Source organism: Thalassophryne amazonica, chromosome 11 (assembly GCF_902500255.1).
Source record: "Thalassophryne amazonica chromosome 11, fThaAma1.1, whole genome shotgun sequence".
Classification (NCBI taxonomy): domain Eukaryota; kingdom Metazoa; phylum Chordata; class Actinopteri; order Batrachoidiformes; family Batrachoididae; genus Thalassophryne; species Thalassophryne amazonica.
Genome location: NC_047113.1, coordinates 41,818,322 through 41,838,816, shown reverse-complemented (window position 1 = coordinate 41,838,816; position 20,495 = coordinate 41,818,322). Strand labels below are relative to the sequence as shown.

The window sequence follows — 20,495 nt, the reverse complement described above, 5'->3', positions numbered from 1 at the left end:
ATAGAATCGTGCACTTTTTTACAAAAGCGCCAAACTTTGTCCAGGGACTCTTTAGGTTATATTAAGTCATGTCAAAGCGGGAGACATTTGATTTTAGCCCTGTATCCTGCTTTTTTTAAAAGGGTGTTTGCATGGTTATAATACAGTGTATATTTTGCTATTCATATGACAATATGATCATATGGTTATTATGTAGGGGGCCAGAGATCAAGATTGGACATTGTTAAGCTGTAGAGAATGGCTACTGCAACTAGTGCAAAGCTATACTGAGCTTATGTGATCATGTATCGTCCATCGTGTGGCGTCATACGTCGTCGTACATCCTTATACATTAGCAGGATGGTATATTTCAAAATGGAAAGAGGTACAGGACTCATTTCAGGCCTGTAGGGATCTTTAACAGCCTCTGTCTACCTCTGAGACATAAAATTAGGTCACTGTGATCTTCCTAGCATGAAAGCTGTAGAGAGTAGTTCATTAAAAATATTCATGAAACATTTGTGCATATGGCAAGGCCATACATAATTATTGTATGGCCTTGCCTTACAATGTGGAGCGCCTTGGGGCAACTGTTTGTTGTGATTTGGCGCTATATAAGAAAAAAGTTGATTGATTGATTGATATCTAGGAAGTTTGCCAACCAGGTATTTACAATGTTTTCAGTTAAAAAATATGGTGATAATTGTCTTAATACCAATAACATAAAATAATGATAACAACAACAATAATAATGGTTATGGCCATAAACAAAATTGATTTCTTGTAATTAATAAAAAAGCATTTCTTTCCGTTGAAACACTTATTTTAGAGTGTAAATATGTTAGAGTGCATGAGTAGCATCTTCCCTTTGCCCTATGCTTGCAAACAGCTATATTGCATAGGTATACTGATATTCACAATGAGTTAGACAATATTTAGTCACTTTCCCTAGATTAACGCTTTTTCTAAGAGTGTAAGCACACTGAAGTACATTCGAAGCATCCCTACTTAGCCTTAATACATTTTTCATAACCTTCAAGTTTATATTATGAACTTAAGACATTTGGATAAGAGTTTGTCATGAATTATATGCTGTAGAAGGCTGAAAATGGTTATTCTCTTAAACCCAAGTTTTCAGAGTGTAGACGTTTATGGATTCAATGTCTCCCGAGCTTATATACTTCAGGACACTATAAAGTACCTCTGATAAAGTTTTGGCGCCTTTGTATGAAAGTGCATGATTCCCCTAAAATTTGTCCCTTAGCCGCCGGACTATTAGTAAATGGCACATGGAGTTTGCCAAAAGGCACCTGGAGGACTCTCAGACCACAAGAAACAAAATTCTCTGGTCTAAGAAGATAATTGAACTCTTTGGTGTGAATGCCAGGTGTCATCTTTGAAAGAAACAAGGCATCATCCCTACAGTGAAGCATGGTGGTGGCAGCATCATGCTGTGGGGATGTTTTTCAGCAGCAGGAACTGTGAGACTAGTCAGGGGGATTGAGGGGAAGATGACTGCAGCAATGTACAGAGACATCCTGGATGAAAACCTGCACCAGAGTGCTCCTGACCTCAGACTGGGGGTGAGGGTTCATCTTTCAGCAGGACAATGACCATAAGCACACAGCCAAGATATGAAAAGAGTGGCTTCAGGACAACTCTGTGAATGTCTTGAGTGACCCAGCCAGAGCCCAGACCTGAATCTGATTGAACATCTCTGGAGAGACCTGAAAATGGCTGAGCACTGACTCTCCCCATCCAACCTGATGGAGCTTGAGAGGTGCTGCAAAGAGGAATGGACAAACCTGCCCAAGATAGGTGAAACAAGCTTGTGACAATCAATTCAAGAAGACTTGAGGCTGTAATTGCTGCCACAGGTGCATCAACAAAGTAGCAAGTAAAGAGTGTGAATACTCATGTATATGTGATTTCTTCATTTTATTTTAATAAATTAGCAAAAAATTTAATCATTATTGGGTGTTGAGAGTAGAATTTTGAAGGAAAAAATAAATTTACTCCATTTTGAAACAAGACTAACATAAATATAGAAAGGTGAAGCACTGAATACTTTCCGGATGCACCGTACCACAGGAACTGGCCGATATTCTGTCACAACACAAAGCACAGGACGCAAAACAAAGATCCTCTGAAATGTTACACATAATTTCATACAAGATCTGAACAGGCATCAGAATTGTCCCATTTTCATTTGCGCAACATGGTAATGATTAGGCCTACCCTGCCTGTGGGTGCAGAAAATGTATGGTTGGTGTTCTCCAGAGTTGATTCTAATGTTTTATTTTCTGAATTACCACTTAAGAGTCTGAGTAGCACACAAAACTGCTACACAAGTTTTGAGTAAAGCCACATCTTCTCTTCACTTACTCCCTGTGGCTGTAAAAGCAGATTTTAAGGATTTGTTTTAACATATAAGGCTCTAAATGTTCATGTATCTGCCCATCTTTCTTCTTGTGAATGTGGTATTTTGTTTCATAGTTCGGACGTCATGTTTAGCACATTGTAAGATTTTCCATTTCATGTGCTTTATAAATTCTGATTACCACTATTGAAAATGGAGGTTATATTCTGCATTTTCTAGCTGACTGTAATTTATTTCTATTATAAAGTTAGTCCATATACACATTGTAAAGTAAATCATGATTAAGCACATTCTATTAGCTAGAAAATACAGCAAAATGACATCATAGGAATTTAAGGTATAATCGAGACTTTACTTAGAAAGCTAATGCCTAAGACAAACATATTCAGTGATCAATTATATTGGTGATCATGTATTACAATGAGTATAAAACCATGTAATATGGACATTTAGAGTGCTGAAGGACTAGATTATAACTACACCAACCAACTCTGGCAAAAAGCTGTAGCATGGCTAATAATTAATGGACAAATTGCTTTCCAGATACCACTTAACCCAACAAGCACTGAGAACAGAGCCTCAGTACACCGCAGCCAAAACAAAAACAAACAAACAAACAAAAAAATGTACATGGCCAACCTAGGGGTCATGAAGATTACACAGGGGTCACAATATAAAAATCCTCCAATCATATTGAACTGTTAACACATCATTTGTTCTGATTATGTAGATTCCAAAAGTATAAAGGTATATATGGCTGAATGTTAGGAGTTATGGGTAAAAACTGACAAAAGATCAATTCAGTTTTGTACAAATGTCAAAAGTTAAACGTTACGCACAGTTGGTTTAAAAAAAAAAAAAAAAAAGTGATGCAAATTATAGGTTGAGCTAATGGTTTAAAGTAGACCTGCATATGAAATAAATGCAGTCATATCTTGGACCAAAAAATGACTTATATTTACACAGATCTGTCATTCAACGGGAAATCTTCATTTGAAAATGACAATTTACAGCTAACATGTAGCCCTCCACAAATTGTCCCTCCAATCATGGACGCTGCCAAGACGTCAGGGACAAGACCCTCTCCCAGGATGCATTGCGCACGCCAACTGTAATTTGTGATTTCGTCAGTTTGCATCTGCACCTTTTCCTTGTCTTATACGGAAGGATTTACTTTTTAAAAACTTCATATTGTCTTGCGGAATGCTTGGGAGTACACATTTCTTTTATTTGTGCTTGAAAATTATTTTTGTGGACTTTTTCATACGCCCGTTTGAGTGGTGTCACATTGAAAATCTACTGTCTTTCACCTCCGGTGTTACCGTCGCGGGCTATGGAGGCAAGACCCGCAAAGATTCAAGTAATTAAAAATATACGAGGGCTGTCCATAAGTATAGGTCCTTTTTATTTTTTTCAAAAACTATATGGATTTCATTCATATGTTTTTACGTCAGACATGCTCGCAGCCGCCGGGACGCTCCGCCACAGGAAAAACACCTCCGTTGGAAGCCTTAAGGACAAGTTGGAACATGTCCAGCTGTTAAACAATTTCTCATATACTCACTCCACTGAAGCCATCAAAAGCCGCCTGGATTTTACAAATGGTTAACACGGAGGTGTTTTTCCTGTGCCGCCGCACCGCGCCGGCTGCGTCCCGACGCGCGGACCCGTCCGCACGTCTTCATTAAAAAAAATCTCCTTTAACAGTGGAATATCGGATAAAATGCTGAAACCGACTTCTTCTGAAACTTCTCTGTTCTCTCACGACGTCCTGGATCAATAGAGCCTGAAATGTGGAGGTTTTCAGCTTGAAACAGGCTGACGTCGGCGTCTGAGAGCGCTGCGCGATGTCTCGCACCGTGGGAAGTCCTTAAAGCAACAGTATCACCTCAAAATCTCTCATCAGCTGTTAAAATTTTTACCGAAAACCATCTTAATTTTTCGAACCGTGTCCACTTCGATGTGTCTCACAGGTTTAGAAAAAATTTTGATCAAACAAAGCACCAGTCTCTCAGCAACTTCTCAGACAAAGAATTCCGACGGAGGGCTGGACGACTCCTCCCACAAGGATGTGCTCACAGGCGAATGACGTCACCGACAGGCATGGAAAAACTCACGCATGCGCACGAGGGTTCAAGCATGTCTGACGTAAAAACATATGAATGAAATCCATATAGTTTTTGAAAAAAATAAAAAGGACCTATACTTTATGGACAGACCTCGTATAAACCTCTCTCAGCGGCCACGGAGCTCTGCGGCTCCGATTACCGAGACGTGCGGCGCTGCGGATTTTGCACCAAGAAGTCTGTCCTTGCGAGCAACAGGTGTCACCGCGCGCACTGCATTAAAACGACGAGCGTAGTCTCTGGACTTGTGCCAAGTTGGCTGCAACTCCATTCATTAGACAGAGAGCTGGTGCTGGCTGCACAGCAGACACGGGGGTGTGAGTGCCGCGGCGGCATTTAACGAGCGCATGCACTCGGTAAGCGTATCGGGGGCAGTGAGAGCGAGGCGTTGGGGAATAATGTCGCCCGTTGTCGATGCCGCCGCTGATCTGATCCCCAGATCTGAGCAAGCAGAGCTGTATCTCACATTCATTGCAGCTTACTTTTGGATGTTGAAACCAGGATGTGTATAACAGTAACATTACTAAGAGATAAAATCAATTTCAATGCGGGATCGGACTGAAGGCGGGAACACGTCGTCTTGTCACCGACGTCATGGAAATGATCCGGATGTACAAACTGTTTTCACAGAGGGCTAAATGTTAGCTGCAAATCTGTCATTTTTAACGAATATTTCTCCGCTGAATTACAAATTTGGGCTTACAGATTTACTTTACTGCATTCACAAGGGTCTTATAAATACATATCAGCTATTTCCTTTCTGAAATCTGACCACATTTATTTCAATGCAGGTCTCCTTTAATGAACGGAATAGTTTGCACCATTTGCTGATCTATCATGTTACAACGGGGTAACATACGTCACTCCAGTGGACTTTGACCTTGTTTGAGCATTACTATGTATTGAATGCTTGGTTTCCAGTAAAAACTATTCCATTCATTAATCGCATTAGCTCAACCAATTACATGAATCACTTTCTACCAAACTTGAAGCAACTTTAACTGTTGACCCCTGTACAAACTAAAATCCCCTAAACTCAACAGTCATAGATAGTCCAAACTACACCTTGTCAGAATCTTCATGATCAGACAAATGTGGTTTACTTTTCAATTTGATTACAGCATTTTTAAATTTTGAATCCTGTGTAATCATTCCATGACCCCTACCTGGCTGTAGCTACCACCCTGAGAGGCCATCATACATTTTCTTTCTTGGTCATGATGATATTCTGTGCACTCATTAAGTCAAAACTGCCAACGGGCTCACTACACCTCATACTCCACATAACAGAAAGGTCAGCTACTCCAAAATCAGTGCACCACCTGTGAGAAGTGTATATATGAAAATAAAGCAAGTGCTATCAGTAGGATCTTTTTTGCAATGGAATGTATTTGGGTATTTTCAGACAATGCTCCAGAGTGAAACACAAACAGGAACAAGGATGTGTGCCAGTGTTAGCTGGCATGGGTAATTGAACCACTCATACAGAGTGCTTTTGCAATTTATTAAATACCATTGCAGACTAAACCATCTGCTGTAAAACTAAATCGGCCTTAATCAGGGAAAAAAGTATATTTAATACATATAAATGCAATACAAAGTTCTAACTACACAATGGTCTGGAAAATACATATCGTCACCTTCTTTTATGTGTAAATATGTGTCATACGATCAGTGGAACTTCATCTCTCTGCTCCCATCATGCCCCTCGTCTGAGATGGGTAAAGCCCTGAACTGTGCGCGCTATCCCCTCCTTCAAACCAACCAATGGTTTATAGTCCAAGTCCTTCTTGGCACGGTCACAGCTGTAGTAGTGGTGCGTTCCAGCTAGAGCCACTCTCATTGGTGTAAAAGTGGGTTTGAAGGCCACTAGAGGGCGCAGCACAAGTGACAGCAGCCACAGAAGCACAGCCAGTCCATAAACCAGTGTGTATGGGAGGTGGTAACGGGGGACATCGTATCCCAAAGCCAGTAATACCTCAGACATGAAGTCCCAAAATCGAACCGGCTCGTCATTAGTGATGTGGTATGGCTGAAAGACAAAGCATGCACACACAATTAATGTTAAATTTAACTTTGCATGCTAGATTTTAATAAACTAAGACAGGCCTTCGTGAACAAAATATATGTATGAAGAACAGAGGAACGATGAGACCCGGCTTTGCTTTAGGTTTTATCCTCACTTTTCCACATATGGGAGAGTGTGGCCTCAAGCGTTCAGCAGCCAGAATGTGTCCATGAACTACATTCTCCACAAAAGTGAAATCTACCAGATTGGTCCCATCACTGCAAAAGAAAGAAACAAAATGTGTTTTTTTTTATGTAAATAAAGCAAACCCTCTATTTACAAAAAAGAAAAAAAAAGCCTCAGAGTGTCCACTGCAGTTCTACCTCTTCACTATTTTCAACGTGTTAAATGTCACAGGTAGACATGGGGTGGTGGGGGTGTGAGGTGAGATTCTAAAATGTTAAAGTCACACTGACAGATTGAGGAAATGCGAGGATGAAATGCGTTTCCAATTCCACAAAATTTTACTGTGGAATCAATTGCAAGGTCCAAGTCCTCTTGGAAGTGGCTTTTCATAAGATAAATTATATGTGATCAAATGTTAGGAGTACGTATTTAGTTCATGCACTTGAATCAAAAGGCCCCCCCCCCCCCAACTTTTTCAGTTTCTAAATTGTTTTTCAGATCATTTTCACTGAACATTGGTTATCTCTGCTATGCACAATTTGGTCACTGCTTTTTGTCACTTGTTTAACTGGATTATCAACAGGCATAACAATTGGAACCTCCACCCCAATATTAGTGGTGCAGGTAAATCCATAATAGAAAAATGAGAGTTACTGAGCCGCTTTTGATAAACATACAATGCACAAATGTACATCAAATGGGCTTTTCAATATTAAATTCAAAAGATCCACAAATCCACAATCCGAATCAGATCCAGATCAAACTTTGTCAGGTGATATTGAGTGCCAGTCTGCACCTCACTTTCAAATATAAGAGTGATTGGGGGCACATTTGAATAAGACATAACGTAATATCCATCCATCCATTTTCTTTTTTCTTTTCTTTTCCCGCTTTATCCGGAGTCGGGTCACGGGGGCAGCAGCTCAAGCAAAGCCGCCCAGACCTCCCGATCACACACACCTCCCCCAGCTCCTCCGGGGGAACCCCAAGGCGTTCCCAAGCCAGCTGAGAGATGTAGTCCCTCCAGCGTGTCCTGGGTCCTCCCCGGGGCCTCCTCCCAATGGGACGTGCCCGGAAACACCTCTCCAGCAAGGCGTCCAGGGGGCATTCGGAAAAGATGCCCAAGCCACCTCAACTGACTCCTTTCGACGTGGAGGAGCAGCGGCTCGACTCCGAGCTCCTCCCGAGTGACCGAGCTACTCACCCTGTCTCTAAGGGAGCGCCCAGCCACCCTGCGGAGGAACTCATCTCTGCCGCTTGTACTCGCGATCTCATTCTTTCGGTCATGAGCCAAATCTCATGACCATAAGTGAGGATCGGAACGTAGATCGATCGGTAAATGAGAGCCTTTGCCCCCCTACTCAGCTCTCTCTTCACCACGACGGTCCGATACAGTGACCGCATCACTGCAGATGCTGCACCGATCCGTCTATCGATCTCACGCTCCATCCGTCCCTCACTCGTGAACAAGACCCCGAGATACTTAAACTCCTCCACTTGAGGCAAGGACACTCCACCGACCTGAAGAGGGCAAGCACCGTCAAGCTGAAGAAGGAGTCCTACTTATCTTTGTTGGTAGGTGGGGACCCCAGAGGCAGCTGACAGGTACCGGCAGGCCAAGCATGCCGCAGCCCGTGCGGTCGCAGAGGCAAAAACTCGGGTCTGGGAGGAGTTCGGGGAGGCTATGGAGGAGGACTATCGATCGGCCTTGAAGCTCTCCACCGGCACTGTGAACAGTGCCGGTGGGGAGCTGTTGACCCTGACTGGGGATGTTGTCGGGCGGTGGAAGGAGTACTTCAAGGATCTCCTCAATCCATCGTCACGTCTTCCGAAGAGGGAAGCAGAGACTGGGGACTCAGAGGCAGACTCATCCATTACCCAGGCCGAAGTCACCGAAGTGGTTAGAAAGCTCCTCGGTGCAAGGCTCCTGGGGTGGATAAAATCCGTCCTGAGTACCTTAAGTCTCTGGATGTTGTGGGACCGTCTTGGCTGACATGCCTCTGCAACATCGCGTGGCATTCGGGGACAGTGCCTCTGGATTGGCAGACCGGGGTGGTGGTCCCTCTGTTTAAGAAGGGGAACCGGAGGGTGTGTTCCAACTATAGGGGGAATCACACTCCTCAGCCTCCCCGGTAAGGTCTATTCCAGAGTACTGGAGAGGAGAATTTGACCCGATGGTCGAACCTCGGATTCAGGAGGAGCAGTGTGGTTTTCGTTCTGGTCGCGGCACACTGGACAGCTCTACATGCTCCATCGGGTGCTCGAGGGTTCATGGAATTCGCCCAACCCGTCCACATGTGTTTTTGTGGATCTGGAGAAGGCGTTCGACCGTGTCCCTCCGGGCACCCTGTGGGGAGGCTGCCGGGAGTACGGGGTCCGGGGTGCTTTGCTACGGGCTATCCGGTCCCTGTACGACTGCAGCTAGGAGCTTGGTTCGCATTGCCAGTAGTAAGTCAAACCTGTTTCCAGTGCACGTTGGCCTCCGCCAGGGCTGCCCTTTATCACCGGTTCTGTCATTATTTTTATGGACAGAATTTCTAGGCGCAGCCAGGGTGTAGATGGGGTCTGGTTGGGAACCACAGAATCTCGTCTCTGCTGTTTGCGGATGATGTGGTTATGTTGGCTTCGTCAAATCAGGACCTTCAGCGTGCACTGGGGCGGTTTTGCAGCCGAGTGTGAAGCGTTCCGGGATGAAGATCAGCACCTCCAAATCCGAGGCCATGGTTCTCGACCGGAAAAAGGTGCTTTGCCCTCTTCAGGTCAGTGGAGTGTCCTTGCCTCAAGTGGAGGAGTTTAAGTACATAACGTAAATACATAATGTAAAATAATGTAAAAATGGGGTTTTCAATGTTAAATTTAAATGGCCACATAATCTGTAATTTGGATCAAACTTTTTCAGTCAATAAAGGATACCATCCTACATAACACTTTAAAATATGAAAGAAATTTGACTTTGACAGTTATGAATTTTGGAAAATTCATTCAATGTTAAAGATGGGGATTTTTTTCCACTTTTCCAAGATTTCTTCTGACTTTGACCTTGAAAACTGAATCAGTTCTTGCCTATCAGGATATGAATCTTCAATAAAAATTTCATAATGATATATGAAAACTTGTGGGCTCCAGGCTGTTCACAAGAAAACAAACAAACAGGGGCAAAACATAATGTAATGACAACATATTGATATCTGGTAATGACCATTTTTGTCCTGTACAAATCATTTTTCTCAGTCATTAAATGCATTAAAAAAAATCTCACGTGTTATTTTATAATTCACACATACTATGCTCCCCTCGCATTACCTCAGTAGTCCCTCAATCTAAATGTTTGCTTGAGTGTGAAAACAGACAGCAGCAGTCGTTATGGTTTAAGGGTCAGGAACACAAGCATTGGCAATAGTTACACACTCATACAGCTCGAAAATAACTTGGCGGGTCCCCGGAGGAAACTAAAAGTGTTTGAATGAATTAACACGTGTTAGTGAGAGTGTGTTGAACTTTTCCTCTCAGTTGTGTAGTGTCACACACTGCACAGGTTTGATCACGCTCATGTTTAAAAGGGCAAATCATGTTAATACACGTCACTCTCTTTTGTGTGTCGTATCTTACTCTCAGTGAGGTCCATAACAGAGTAATTATTTTAAGAGTACTTCACAGGGACTACAGCTGAAGCATGTGCTATAATAATGCTACTCTTTTAGCAGATGGGTAGACCTCATTTGCGCGTCATACATCAGTGGAGTTAATATCACATACCCAATAATAAACTTCATTTTGCCTTGGCGAGCCGTGTCCACAAGGATAGGAACCAGCTGTGGGTCCCGAGGGCCAAAGATGCCATGAGGCCGGATGGCAACTGTGAGGAAACCCTTCTCCCTGTCACATGCCTGGAGAACCAACTAAAAACACAATGACATTATAAAATATTCATCTGCTTCTTATGCATTGCACATGCTGTAGGTTTGACTGATTGTGGAGGACATGTCATAAATACAGGAAGACGCGCAGGAATGAAAAGGCGGCTGTGAATAAGATTAAAATGTGTTTACTCCTGTGACTAAAGGTAATTTTGTGTTCTGTGCTGGTGTGTGAGAACACTGTGATGTTGAAAATGGCTCTCATCATACAACAGGCCATTATTCACATGTATCAGTAAGTGATTTATAGGTATCTGTGTGTTCCAAAACATTATTTTACACACTGACAATAGCTGCAGATACGTGTGCCTCCACATCCAGAGTTAAATTGTTCTTTATGACTTTCAAAGGAGTTAACTTTGATGGCAATATGCCTTAATCCTTTGAACAAATTAAAAGAAAAGACCTCTTCCTAATGATTACCAGTTGCACAAAATTATCACAATGTAACGACTTCAATACTGTTATGTGTCGACGCGGGTTGAGGAGCGGACCTGCGTCTGACGGAACCCAGCGCTAAAATAACCAGAAAGCGGTTCCAATAACAAAACAATTTATTTCTTCCACCCTTTGGTGCATAACAACGTGTACAAACTAAAACAGCGTCAGTCTGGTGGAGTGAAGGCTGGCACGCTCTCCAGCGCCCAAAAGGATCGAGGCCCGGCGCTTCTGGACTCACTTTTACCGCCAAACACCCCCAGGTGGACACGACAAACCGACTCTCTGCGAAGGATAGAAGAGGTGAGGTAAGTCAGCAGTTACAAGCAATATCCTTCAAAAGGCACACACTATCAGCAACACATTCAGGTCTGTATTTAAGCTTTATGTAAATGAGCAGCTTCTCACAACAGGTGGAGGATCAGTTGTCCGCACGCCACGGCAGTGAGAAGCGAGCTGCACAATTCTCATCACAATTCAAATATACTGCGTAACAAAATACCAAGTTACTATCAACAATTAGTCAAACAATTATTCACCTCTGATGTGTGCTGACAGCATGTGTCCCTCACCCTTCTTCCTTCACAAGCACAATGTCAAACCAGGCGCGGTCCTCAGCGTCTCACAAACGAACACCACAAGGTCGAGTTCCCGGCAATTCTGCTTGAATCACACATGGCTTAAATGCAGAAAGCCATCTAATTATCTGCTTCAGCTGAAAGTCTTTAAGGTTGCATGTGAGCACCATCCACAGGTGCTGCACATAACGTTGATGAGGGGAAGGACTCTTCAGCCAGCACCTTCTCCACAGACAAATCAGTTTTCATACCACCTGGAGAGCAAAGAAAAGAAAAGAACACCAAAATGTCCAGCCACACCCCCCAACACACAACAAATACCACATTTAGCAAATCCAGCCAAAGTTCATGTATTTTCAAGAAAATTATTCTTCCCACATCCACCGTAATATTGTGTAATTGGTGATGGTTTTTAATATTCTACTTATACAAAATTGGCTCCTTTGCATTTTTATTTCTGAACATTTTAAAATTCTGTATTTAAAATATAAGGGTGCCAATAATTCCAAGCAGGACTGTTCTTTCTGTATGTGCAGTAAGTGTCATACTAATAGAGTTTAAAGTTACCATATTTTCCAGAATACAAGTTGCAATGGAGTATTGGTTGCCATCAGTCCAAAAGTGCATGATGGAAAATACACACACACACACACACACACACACACACACACACACACACACACACACACACACACACACACACACACACACACACACACACACACACACACACACACACACACACACACACACACACACACACACACACACACACACACACACACCTTCAACCACTTAGTCCAATTGAGGGTCGCAGGGGGCTGGAGCCTATCCCAGCAGTCATAGAGCGCAAGGTGGGGTACACCCAGGACAGGACGCCAGTCTGTCACAGGGCCACAAACAGACAAACAAACACAGTCACACCCACTCGCACACCTACGGACAATTTAAAGATTCCAATCCACCTAACCCGAATGTCTTTGGATATGGGAGGAAACCAGACCACCCGGAGGAAACCCACAAACATGGGGAGAACATGCAAACTCCACAGAGAAAGGCCACAGGCGGGAATTGAACCCATGACCTTCTCACTGTGAGGCAAAAGTGCTAACCACTAAGACACCGTGCTGCCCATTATGGAAAAGAAATGAAGAAAAAAAAACGGGAGGATGGGAAGACACAGACGACATATATAAGTCACACTGGTCTGTAAATTGCATTTATTTTGAAAAGTGCTTATAATGCTTCATGCAAAACGAATTTGAAAGCAAAAGGATATGAATCTGCATTATGTATTTAAAAATGCAACCACTGTTAGCGAACTGAAGCTAACAGGCTAATTAATGTTATTGTATGAGACACAAAGAACTAAAGAGTAAAGACCTTCTTGTTTCTACTGAAAAGACCAAACTGTCAAGGAGCTAAATGTGCAACTTCAACTGATTATACATAAAAAAAAATAAAAATAAAAAAAAACAACACACACAATTACGAGGTCTATTAGATAATAAACCGACCCTTTTATTTTTTTTTTTAACTATGTGGATTTGAATGACATGCGATTACACCAATCATGCTTGAACCCTCGTGCGCATGCGTGAGTTTTTTCACGCGTGTCGGTGACGTCATTTCCCTGTGGGCAGGCCTTGAGTGAGATGTGGTCCCGCCCTCTCGGCTGAATTCCTTTGTTTCACACGCTGCTCGAGACGGTGCGCGTTGCTTTATCAACATTTTTTCTGGACCTGTGAGGAATATCCGAGTGGACACTATTCGAGAAATTAAGCTGGTTTTCGGTGAAAAGTTTAACGGCTGATGAGAGATTATGGGGTGTTTCTGTCGGTGTAAGGACTTCCCACAGAGCAGGACGTCGTGCAGCGCTTCCAGGAGCCGTCGGCGGCCTGTTTTGACCTGAAAACATCCTAATTTAAAGCTTAATTCACCCAGGACGTCGTGAGAGAACAGAGAAAATTCAGAAGAGGCCGGCATGAGGACTTTATGCGGACATTCCACTGTTTAAGGACATTTTTTAATGAAAGACGTGCGCGCAAATTCGCTGAGTCGTGCGCCGCGACAGGAAAAACACCTCCGTGTTGAAAACCATTTAAAATGTGTTTACTCCTGTGACTAAAGGTAATTTTGTGTTCTGTGCTGGTGTGTGAGAACACTGTGATGTTGAAAATGGCTCTCATCATACAACAGGCCATTATTCACATGTATCAGTAAGTGATTTATAGGTATCTGTGTGTTCCAAAACATTATTTTACACACTGACAATAGCTGCAGATACGTGTGCCTCCACATCCAGAGTTAAATTGTTCTTTATGACTTTCAAAGGAGTTAACTTTGATGGCAATATGCCTTAATCCTTTGAACAAATTAAAAGAAAAGACCTCTTCCTAATGATTACCAGTTGCACAAAATTATCACAATGTAACGACTTCAATACTGTTATGTGTCGACGCGGGTTGAGGAGCGGACCTGCGTCTGATGGAACCCAGCGCTAAAATAACCAGAAAGCGGTTCCAATAACAAAACAATTTATTTCTTCCACCCTTTGGTGCATAACAACGTGTACAAACTAAAACAGCATCAGTCTGGTGGAGTGAAGGCTGGCACGCTCTCCAGCGCCCAAAAGGATCGAGGCCCGGCGCTGACGTCGTGAGAGAACAGAGAAAATTCAGAAGAGGCCGGCATGAGGACTTTATGCGGACATTCCACTGTTTAAGGACATTTTTAATGAAAGACATGCGCGCAAATTCGCCGAGTCGTGCGCCGCGACAGGAAAAACACCTCCGTGTTGAAAGCCATCAAAAGCCGCCTGAATTTTACAAATGGTTTTCAACACGGAGGTGTTTTTCCTGTCGCGGCGCACGACTCGGCGGTCGGGTCCGGCCCGACATGCGACTCTGCCCGCATGTTCTTTCATTACAAAATGTCCGTTAACAATGGAATGTCCGAATAAACTCCTCATGCCGACTTCTTCTGAAAGTTCTCTGTTCTCTGACGACTTCCTGGATCAACAGAGCCTGAAATGTGGAAGTTTTCAACTTGAAACGGTAAGACGCTCGAAACGCAGATCGCCGTCAGGCGCCGTGGGCCGTCCTTACGGCGACACTACCAGACCAAAATCTCTCATCAGCCGTTAAAATTTTTACTGAAAACCAGCTGAATTTATCAAATGGTGTCCACTCAGTTGTGCCTTACAGTTTTGAAAAAAATTTGATCAAACAAAGCAGCAGTCTCTGAGCCATTCCTAAACAATGAAAAAAAAAAAAAAAAAATTCGACAAGAGGGTGGGCGACTCCTCACTCAAAGACTGCCCACAGGCGAATGACGTAGACAGGCGTGAAAAAACTCTCGCATGCCCACGAGGGTTCAAGCATGTCTGATGTAATCAGATGTGATTCAAATCCATATGGTTTTTGAAAAAAATAATAAGGTCGGATACTTTTCTAATAGACCTCGTATCCCTGGCTTTTGCCTGGCTGTACTCCTTGCTGATCTGGCTGTCCCACAAAGCGTGAACAAGCAGAGTGCCGAGAAGTACGAAAATTATTCCCACTCATCATTTGAGAGCGTATCAAGCATATTCCCTCTTAGTTCAACAGTAGGGTCTTTCAGTTTGAGAACATAGTTTATTAATTTCACTCATCTCAGACCCAGCACATACTCATCATTCAAATGCCCTACTTCTGCAGCAGTTGGTATGCATGTTAATGGCATTAACATCCTAATTAGTCTACTCCCATTGCGTCTACTTTTAAAATGGACAACAGTACCATTTCCTCTTTGTCATTCTTCAAGTTGTTGAAACAATGTAGAAAAAAGGGTTACAGCTTGGGCTAAAGGTTGCTGCCTTAGAATATAATCATCTGTTATTTGGCACTTAAAATATATATAAAAAAATGTTTTCCAACTTCTATTTGTTGTTGTTTTCCAATTTCAATTTGATGTTTAGTAATAGGGATAGATCGATAGACAGACAGATGTGGAAAGAAGAGTGACTTTTAAGAGTGATTTAGTAACACAAATTGGGAGTAAACAAACTAGAAATTTTTTATTGTGAGAAAAGCAGAAAATAAGAGCAGAAAAAAACAAAGGACAGTAGACTGACTGGGCATAATGCAATGGTGCATTGCAGCCACCTTATGCTCCAGAGTTTGAGACAGTACCTAATTCAGATCAATATACAGGAGCATCTTATCATGCATGTAGACACTGCCATCTTCTGGCCATGGGTGAAAATGCAGCATTTTTTCCACATAAGTAGCAGGACCAGCCAAACAAGCTAATATATTTTAAGCAACTTATAGTCCAGAAAATACAGCATGTTCCTTTTTAGGAACCAGTAATATCTCAAACCTAGAGCTATAACCCATATTACACAGCCCACATATACGCACTCAGAGATATTGGCTATGTATGATTTAGAGTCTCCAAAATGATTAATATGTCACCTCAATTTGCACAAGGAAATCCTGCACAAGACTGCACTCAACATAGACATACATGCATCAAATCATCCTAGTTTGAAGCACGAGTGTGCACACTGTATATACAAGGGTAGGCTGAAAAGGTCTAAGGCTCCCCATGAAGGAGTAATGCATTAACTGCATTATAGTGAGCCTTAGAACTTTTCAGCCTACCCTCGTAACTGATACAACGAACAATCTAATTAAACAGGATCTATTTGTAAGAACAGTGAGCACTTTTTTTTCTTTTTTGCTTCCAGATCTCTTACCTTCTCTTGCTCAATTTTGGTCTGTGTGTAATAGTCAATAGGTTTCTTGGCATATGGCAGATCTTCTTTCCCATCTTTAATGTCTCTACCCTCAAAAACCACACTGGCACTGCTCGTCAGGACCAATTTCTTAGGGAAAAAGCAAGCAGTCAAATTAAATATGTGAATGGCATCCCTTTCTTAAACAATAAACGCAAGCAGGATCGTGCTCATTCACACTCTAGCTGCATCCCCACTGCCTCACCTGGACTCCAGCCTCCATACAGGCTTGAATAACAGTCTGTGTGCCCTGAATGTTAACCCTCTCAAACAGCTTACGGTCATCGCTGGCAGGTGCTGGTGATGCACAGTGAAACACCAGGGACACGTCCTTCAGAGCTGGCAGTAAGGTCTGCGGTGGAACAGGACAGACACTTCACACTGGAACTGGCCAACATCCATCACTCAGGCAGCACGTACGCAACCACAGCAACAAACCGTCATCAGGCAAATCAAGAAGGCCGCACCTGTTTGTCACAGAGGTCTCCCTGGTGGAAGGTGACGCCAGACAGCTCATAGGTTTCACGGATGTCAAACACGGAAACAGAGTAGCCCCGACTCAACAGCTTTTCCACCAAGTGTCGTCCCAGGAACCCGGATCCCCCGATGACAGCACACCGCTTACCGCTCTGTGTGACACACACACAAACTAATCATGACACAGCTCTGGGGTTAGCATTGAAGGCCAGTGTTCTCTGAAGTACCACAACAACACTCACATCTCTACAGAACTCCAAATGACCGATGACAAACAAGGCTCTGCTGGGCGTGGAAGCATGTCATCTCTCTACACACTCTTCTGTACTTTGTAATTTGGTTTGTTGTGCAAATATATTTGAGAGTTTAACAGATGCAGTGACTGAGCTTTTTTTTTTTTTTTTTGGTCATTTTTTTGCTTTTCACTAAAACTGTGTGGAAAAAACACACACAATTTGTACATTGCAACACAAATGCTACACTGTATTATTCCGTCAAGAGCTGAAATGATTAATCAATAGAATATTCATGCAATAAACCAAACAAATATCAAATTGGCAAGTTATAGTTTTATTTATAACAGATATAAAACAATCAAATTTTGTGATAAATAAAAGCAGACTGTCATATGTGTGTATTTCTTATTTTCAGAAGCAATTTCTTTTTTAAAACCAACAAGTTTATTTATTTATTTAAAATACAGAAGAAATGGTATGAGAGAATTTTATGAACCATCTGAGGGAAATTATCCATCCATTTTCAATACATGCTTGGGAAATTAGATATTGCAATAACAAAAAGAGTGATGACAAGAATATGCTGTGTATTATAATAACTCACGCCAAAAGAAATAAAATGGGTGAATTTACAATTAAGTGATAACAGTATTAAATATATGCAATTAATGGGTAATGTTTATACAACATTGCTACTGTGTATGTAATTTTTGTTTGTGAAATATTTCGTGATTTATATGTGCTACGTGCCATTTTCTCCGCTAGATGGCACTAAGTCTCCACTACTGCTTCAGAAATTTTTTTTCATAGCGCGCATATAAAAACACCAAGAGTCCATATATTTAAAAATAAAAGTACATAAAAATAAAGATAAAATAAGAAAAATAAGAAAGTCTTATTTCGCCAACTATAAAACGCCTAAATAAAGTTAGATAACAAGTAACATTACAAACAGCTTTGAACAAGAGAAACGTCTGATTATTAAACTCACCGGACGAACACGTGTGGCCATAATATGCAATTCCAACAGGTACTGCAGTGAAAATAATAGCTAGTCGTCGCTTGAGCGACGTGTATATTCTTGGTTGTGTGACACGCAGATTACAAACGTGACTTTAAACTGAAGAACACGTTAAACTTTTTTACATTCATTTATCAACGAAACACACCCACCAGCGTCAAATAAATCGACTGAATCAGATGAGTAAAAATGCTCTGTGATTGGCCGAGCTGGCCAACAGCACGAACAGACGTCTACTAATAGCCAATGGCGTACATGATACGTCAGAGAACGCCACAATTTAGACCAATCAAATATGATAACAAGAGACTGCCCACCCCTTTACTCAGAAACCACGCCCCTTTCAAGCAAAGCGTAGACGCCACATCGACCGCTACTTGGACCTACTGATTATTATTATCGTCATTATTATTGTTATTATATAGAGATCAGTGCTTGGACCCCACCCTGCTCATCTCTGCTATTTGGTATTGTGGGATAGCTCGCCCACAGATTGAGCTCGCCGGACTACTTTCGCCACACTGCTCAGCGCACTCTCACTAGGGCCACTAGCTTAGCTTATGACAAGCTAAAAGTGGACGACTGACTGAACAACTGTCCAGTTTCTGTGTATTCTGCATTAGTACGCGCCCGCGGCCGACGTGCTTGATGAATTCCTGCGCAGAAAGTAGTTCCCAGATAATTGTGATATATTCCTGTGAGATAATGAGTATATCTCATCTAAATCAATTCTAAAATTTACCAGTAATAAAATTATGAAGATAACTGAAGTTTTAAGAGTGGCCATAATAAATATTTAAAGTTTATGAGCAACTTCACCTGTTATTGCTCAAGCACATTGTAAACTTTGACACAATGGCGTTTGATGCGGAAGAGTTCAGAAAGATACGATCGGAATGTTTTGATTACCATTTACCGTTGGTGATGAAAGACTTGGGTGTTAACGTCGTGTTAAAGTCAGAACAAGAAGCTGCACTGAAAGAGATCCATCTGCTCATAAGCTTTAAGTTTCTTAAATATTTATATACTCTTAAAACTTCAGTTATCGTTATAATTTTATTACAGGTAAATTTTAGAATTAATTTAGATTCGATATACTCATTATCTCACAGGTATATATCAAAATGATCTGGGAACTACTTTTGTGCAGGAATTCATTAAATATGTTGCTGCGGGCGTGTACTAACACAGAATATCCAGAAAGTGGATAGTTGTTCGGCCAAAATGAGAGCATCCACTTTTAGCTTGCTATAAGCTAAGCTAGTGACGCACATGAGAGCATGTTTGGACCCATACCAGTGGCTGTTTCCCTCCTCCTCAACCTATGCAACTGTACTCATTTTTTTGCATTTACTTTTCATCCCATAAAATTCTATTAATAGTTTTTAGCCCAAGTGTTAAGTGTTGTTCCCAGCGGCAATCAAAGTTAAAGCAGAACAGCAAATAAAGAAGTGTATCCACTTCCTGTGTGTGACGTCATTACCGGACACACACACACACACACACACACACATATATATATTATTCAGCAGGAACATTTTCAGGATGATCAGGGTTTGTGGAACCAGACTTATTTTTACATGCTAAAGGCAGTTCCATGTGTAATTTTTTTTAAAGAAACTTTACTGAAAATAAAAAAGTACACAATCAAACATAGAAACAGAACAGAGGAAAAAAAGTGCAGGAGTATCAAACAAAATATACAAGGAGGTTTGGTTACTTGATTGAGAAGTTAGTTTGACATATTATTGGACAGATTTCTGTCCAGATTTGAATCGTGGGTTATGTGCATCCTTTTCCGCCCAAGGGAGGCGGGGACCAGGCCGGTACACGTCAGGTGCTTCAAAAGCAGCCTTTGATGACACTGGCCTAGTCACTTGTGATTTCTGTTAATGTGTTATTTCCATTATAAGTCTGCAGAAATATTGAGTAACATAAAAAAAATAATTATGCAATAAAATAGCACTATTTTTGCACATTGTGCAAATTTCCAAATCAGTTAATTGGTCATTGTTTCCCATACTGAATTTGCATATCAGTTTGTAGCACTTAATATTAACAAGAAATAATTATCGAATAAAAGTCAAATATTTACAACCATGTCAGATGTTTATGTATGACTGGATTTCATCACGTGCCATTATTACTTTCCTTGCTTTGTTTTGTTTAAAAATTTTAATTCTTCCTTTTTGATTTCCAGTGTTTATAATAAGTCATTGTGTTGAATGATGAATTTAGTTAAGTTTATAAGACATGTGGTGTGTTACAACTTAATTTAAATGTATTTTCCTATAGTAATTACATTTCAGTTTTCATATGTTTGATGTTTGTAGTCTGTTTCTGTTTGCTAATGTTGCTTCTTCTTCTTT

The 20,495-nt window shown here is 41.6% G+C and overlaps 1 protein-coding gene across 1 annotated transcript; it reads right to left on the bottom strand.

Moving 5' to 3' along the window:
- Positions 1–5,547: 5,547 nt before the first annotated feature.
- nsdhl (NAD(P) dependent steroid dehydrogenase-like) lies at positions 5,548–18,431 on the bottom strand. Its single transcript, XM_034181345.1, has 7 exons — positions 18,097–18,431; positions 16,860–17,021; positions 16,598–16,744; positions 16,354–16,482; positions 10,436–10,578; positions 6,669–6,771; positions 5,548–6,517 (listed from the first exon to the last, which is right to left on the bottom strand). The coding sequence occupies exons 1-7, from the start codon at positions 18,115–18,117 to the stop codon at positions 6,185–6,187; spliced, it is 1,038 nt and encodes a 345-aa protein (XP_034037236.1). The 5' UTR covers positions 18,118–18,431; the 3' UTR covers positions 5,548–6,184.
- Between the last annotated feature and the right edge of the window lie 2,064 nt (positions 18,432–20,495).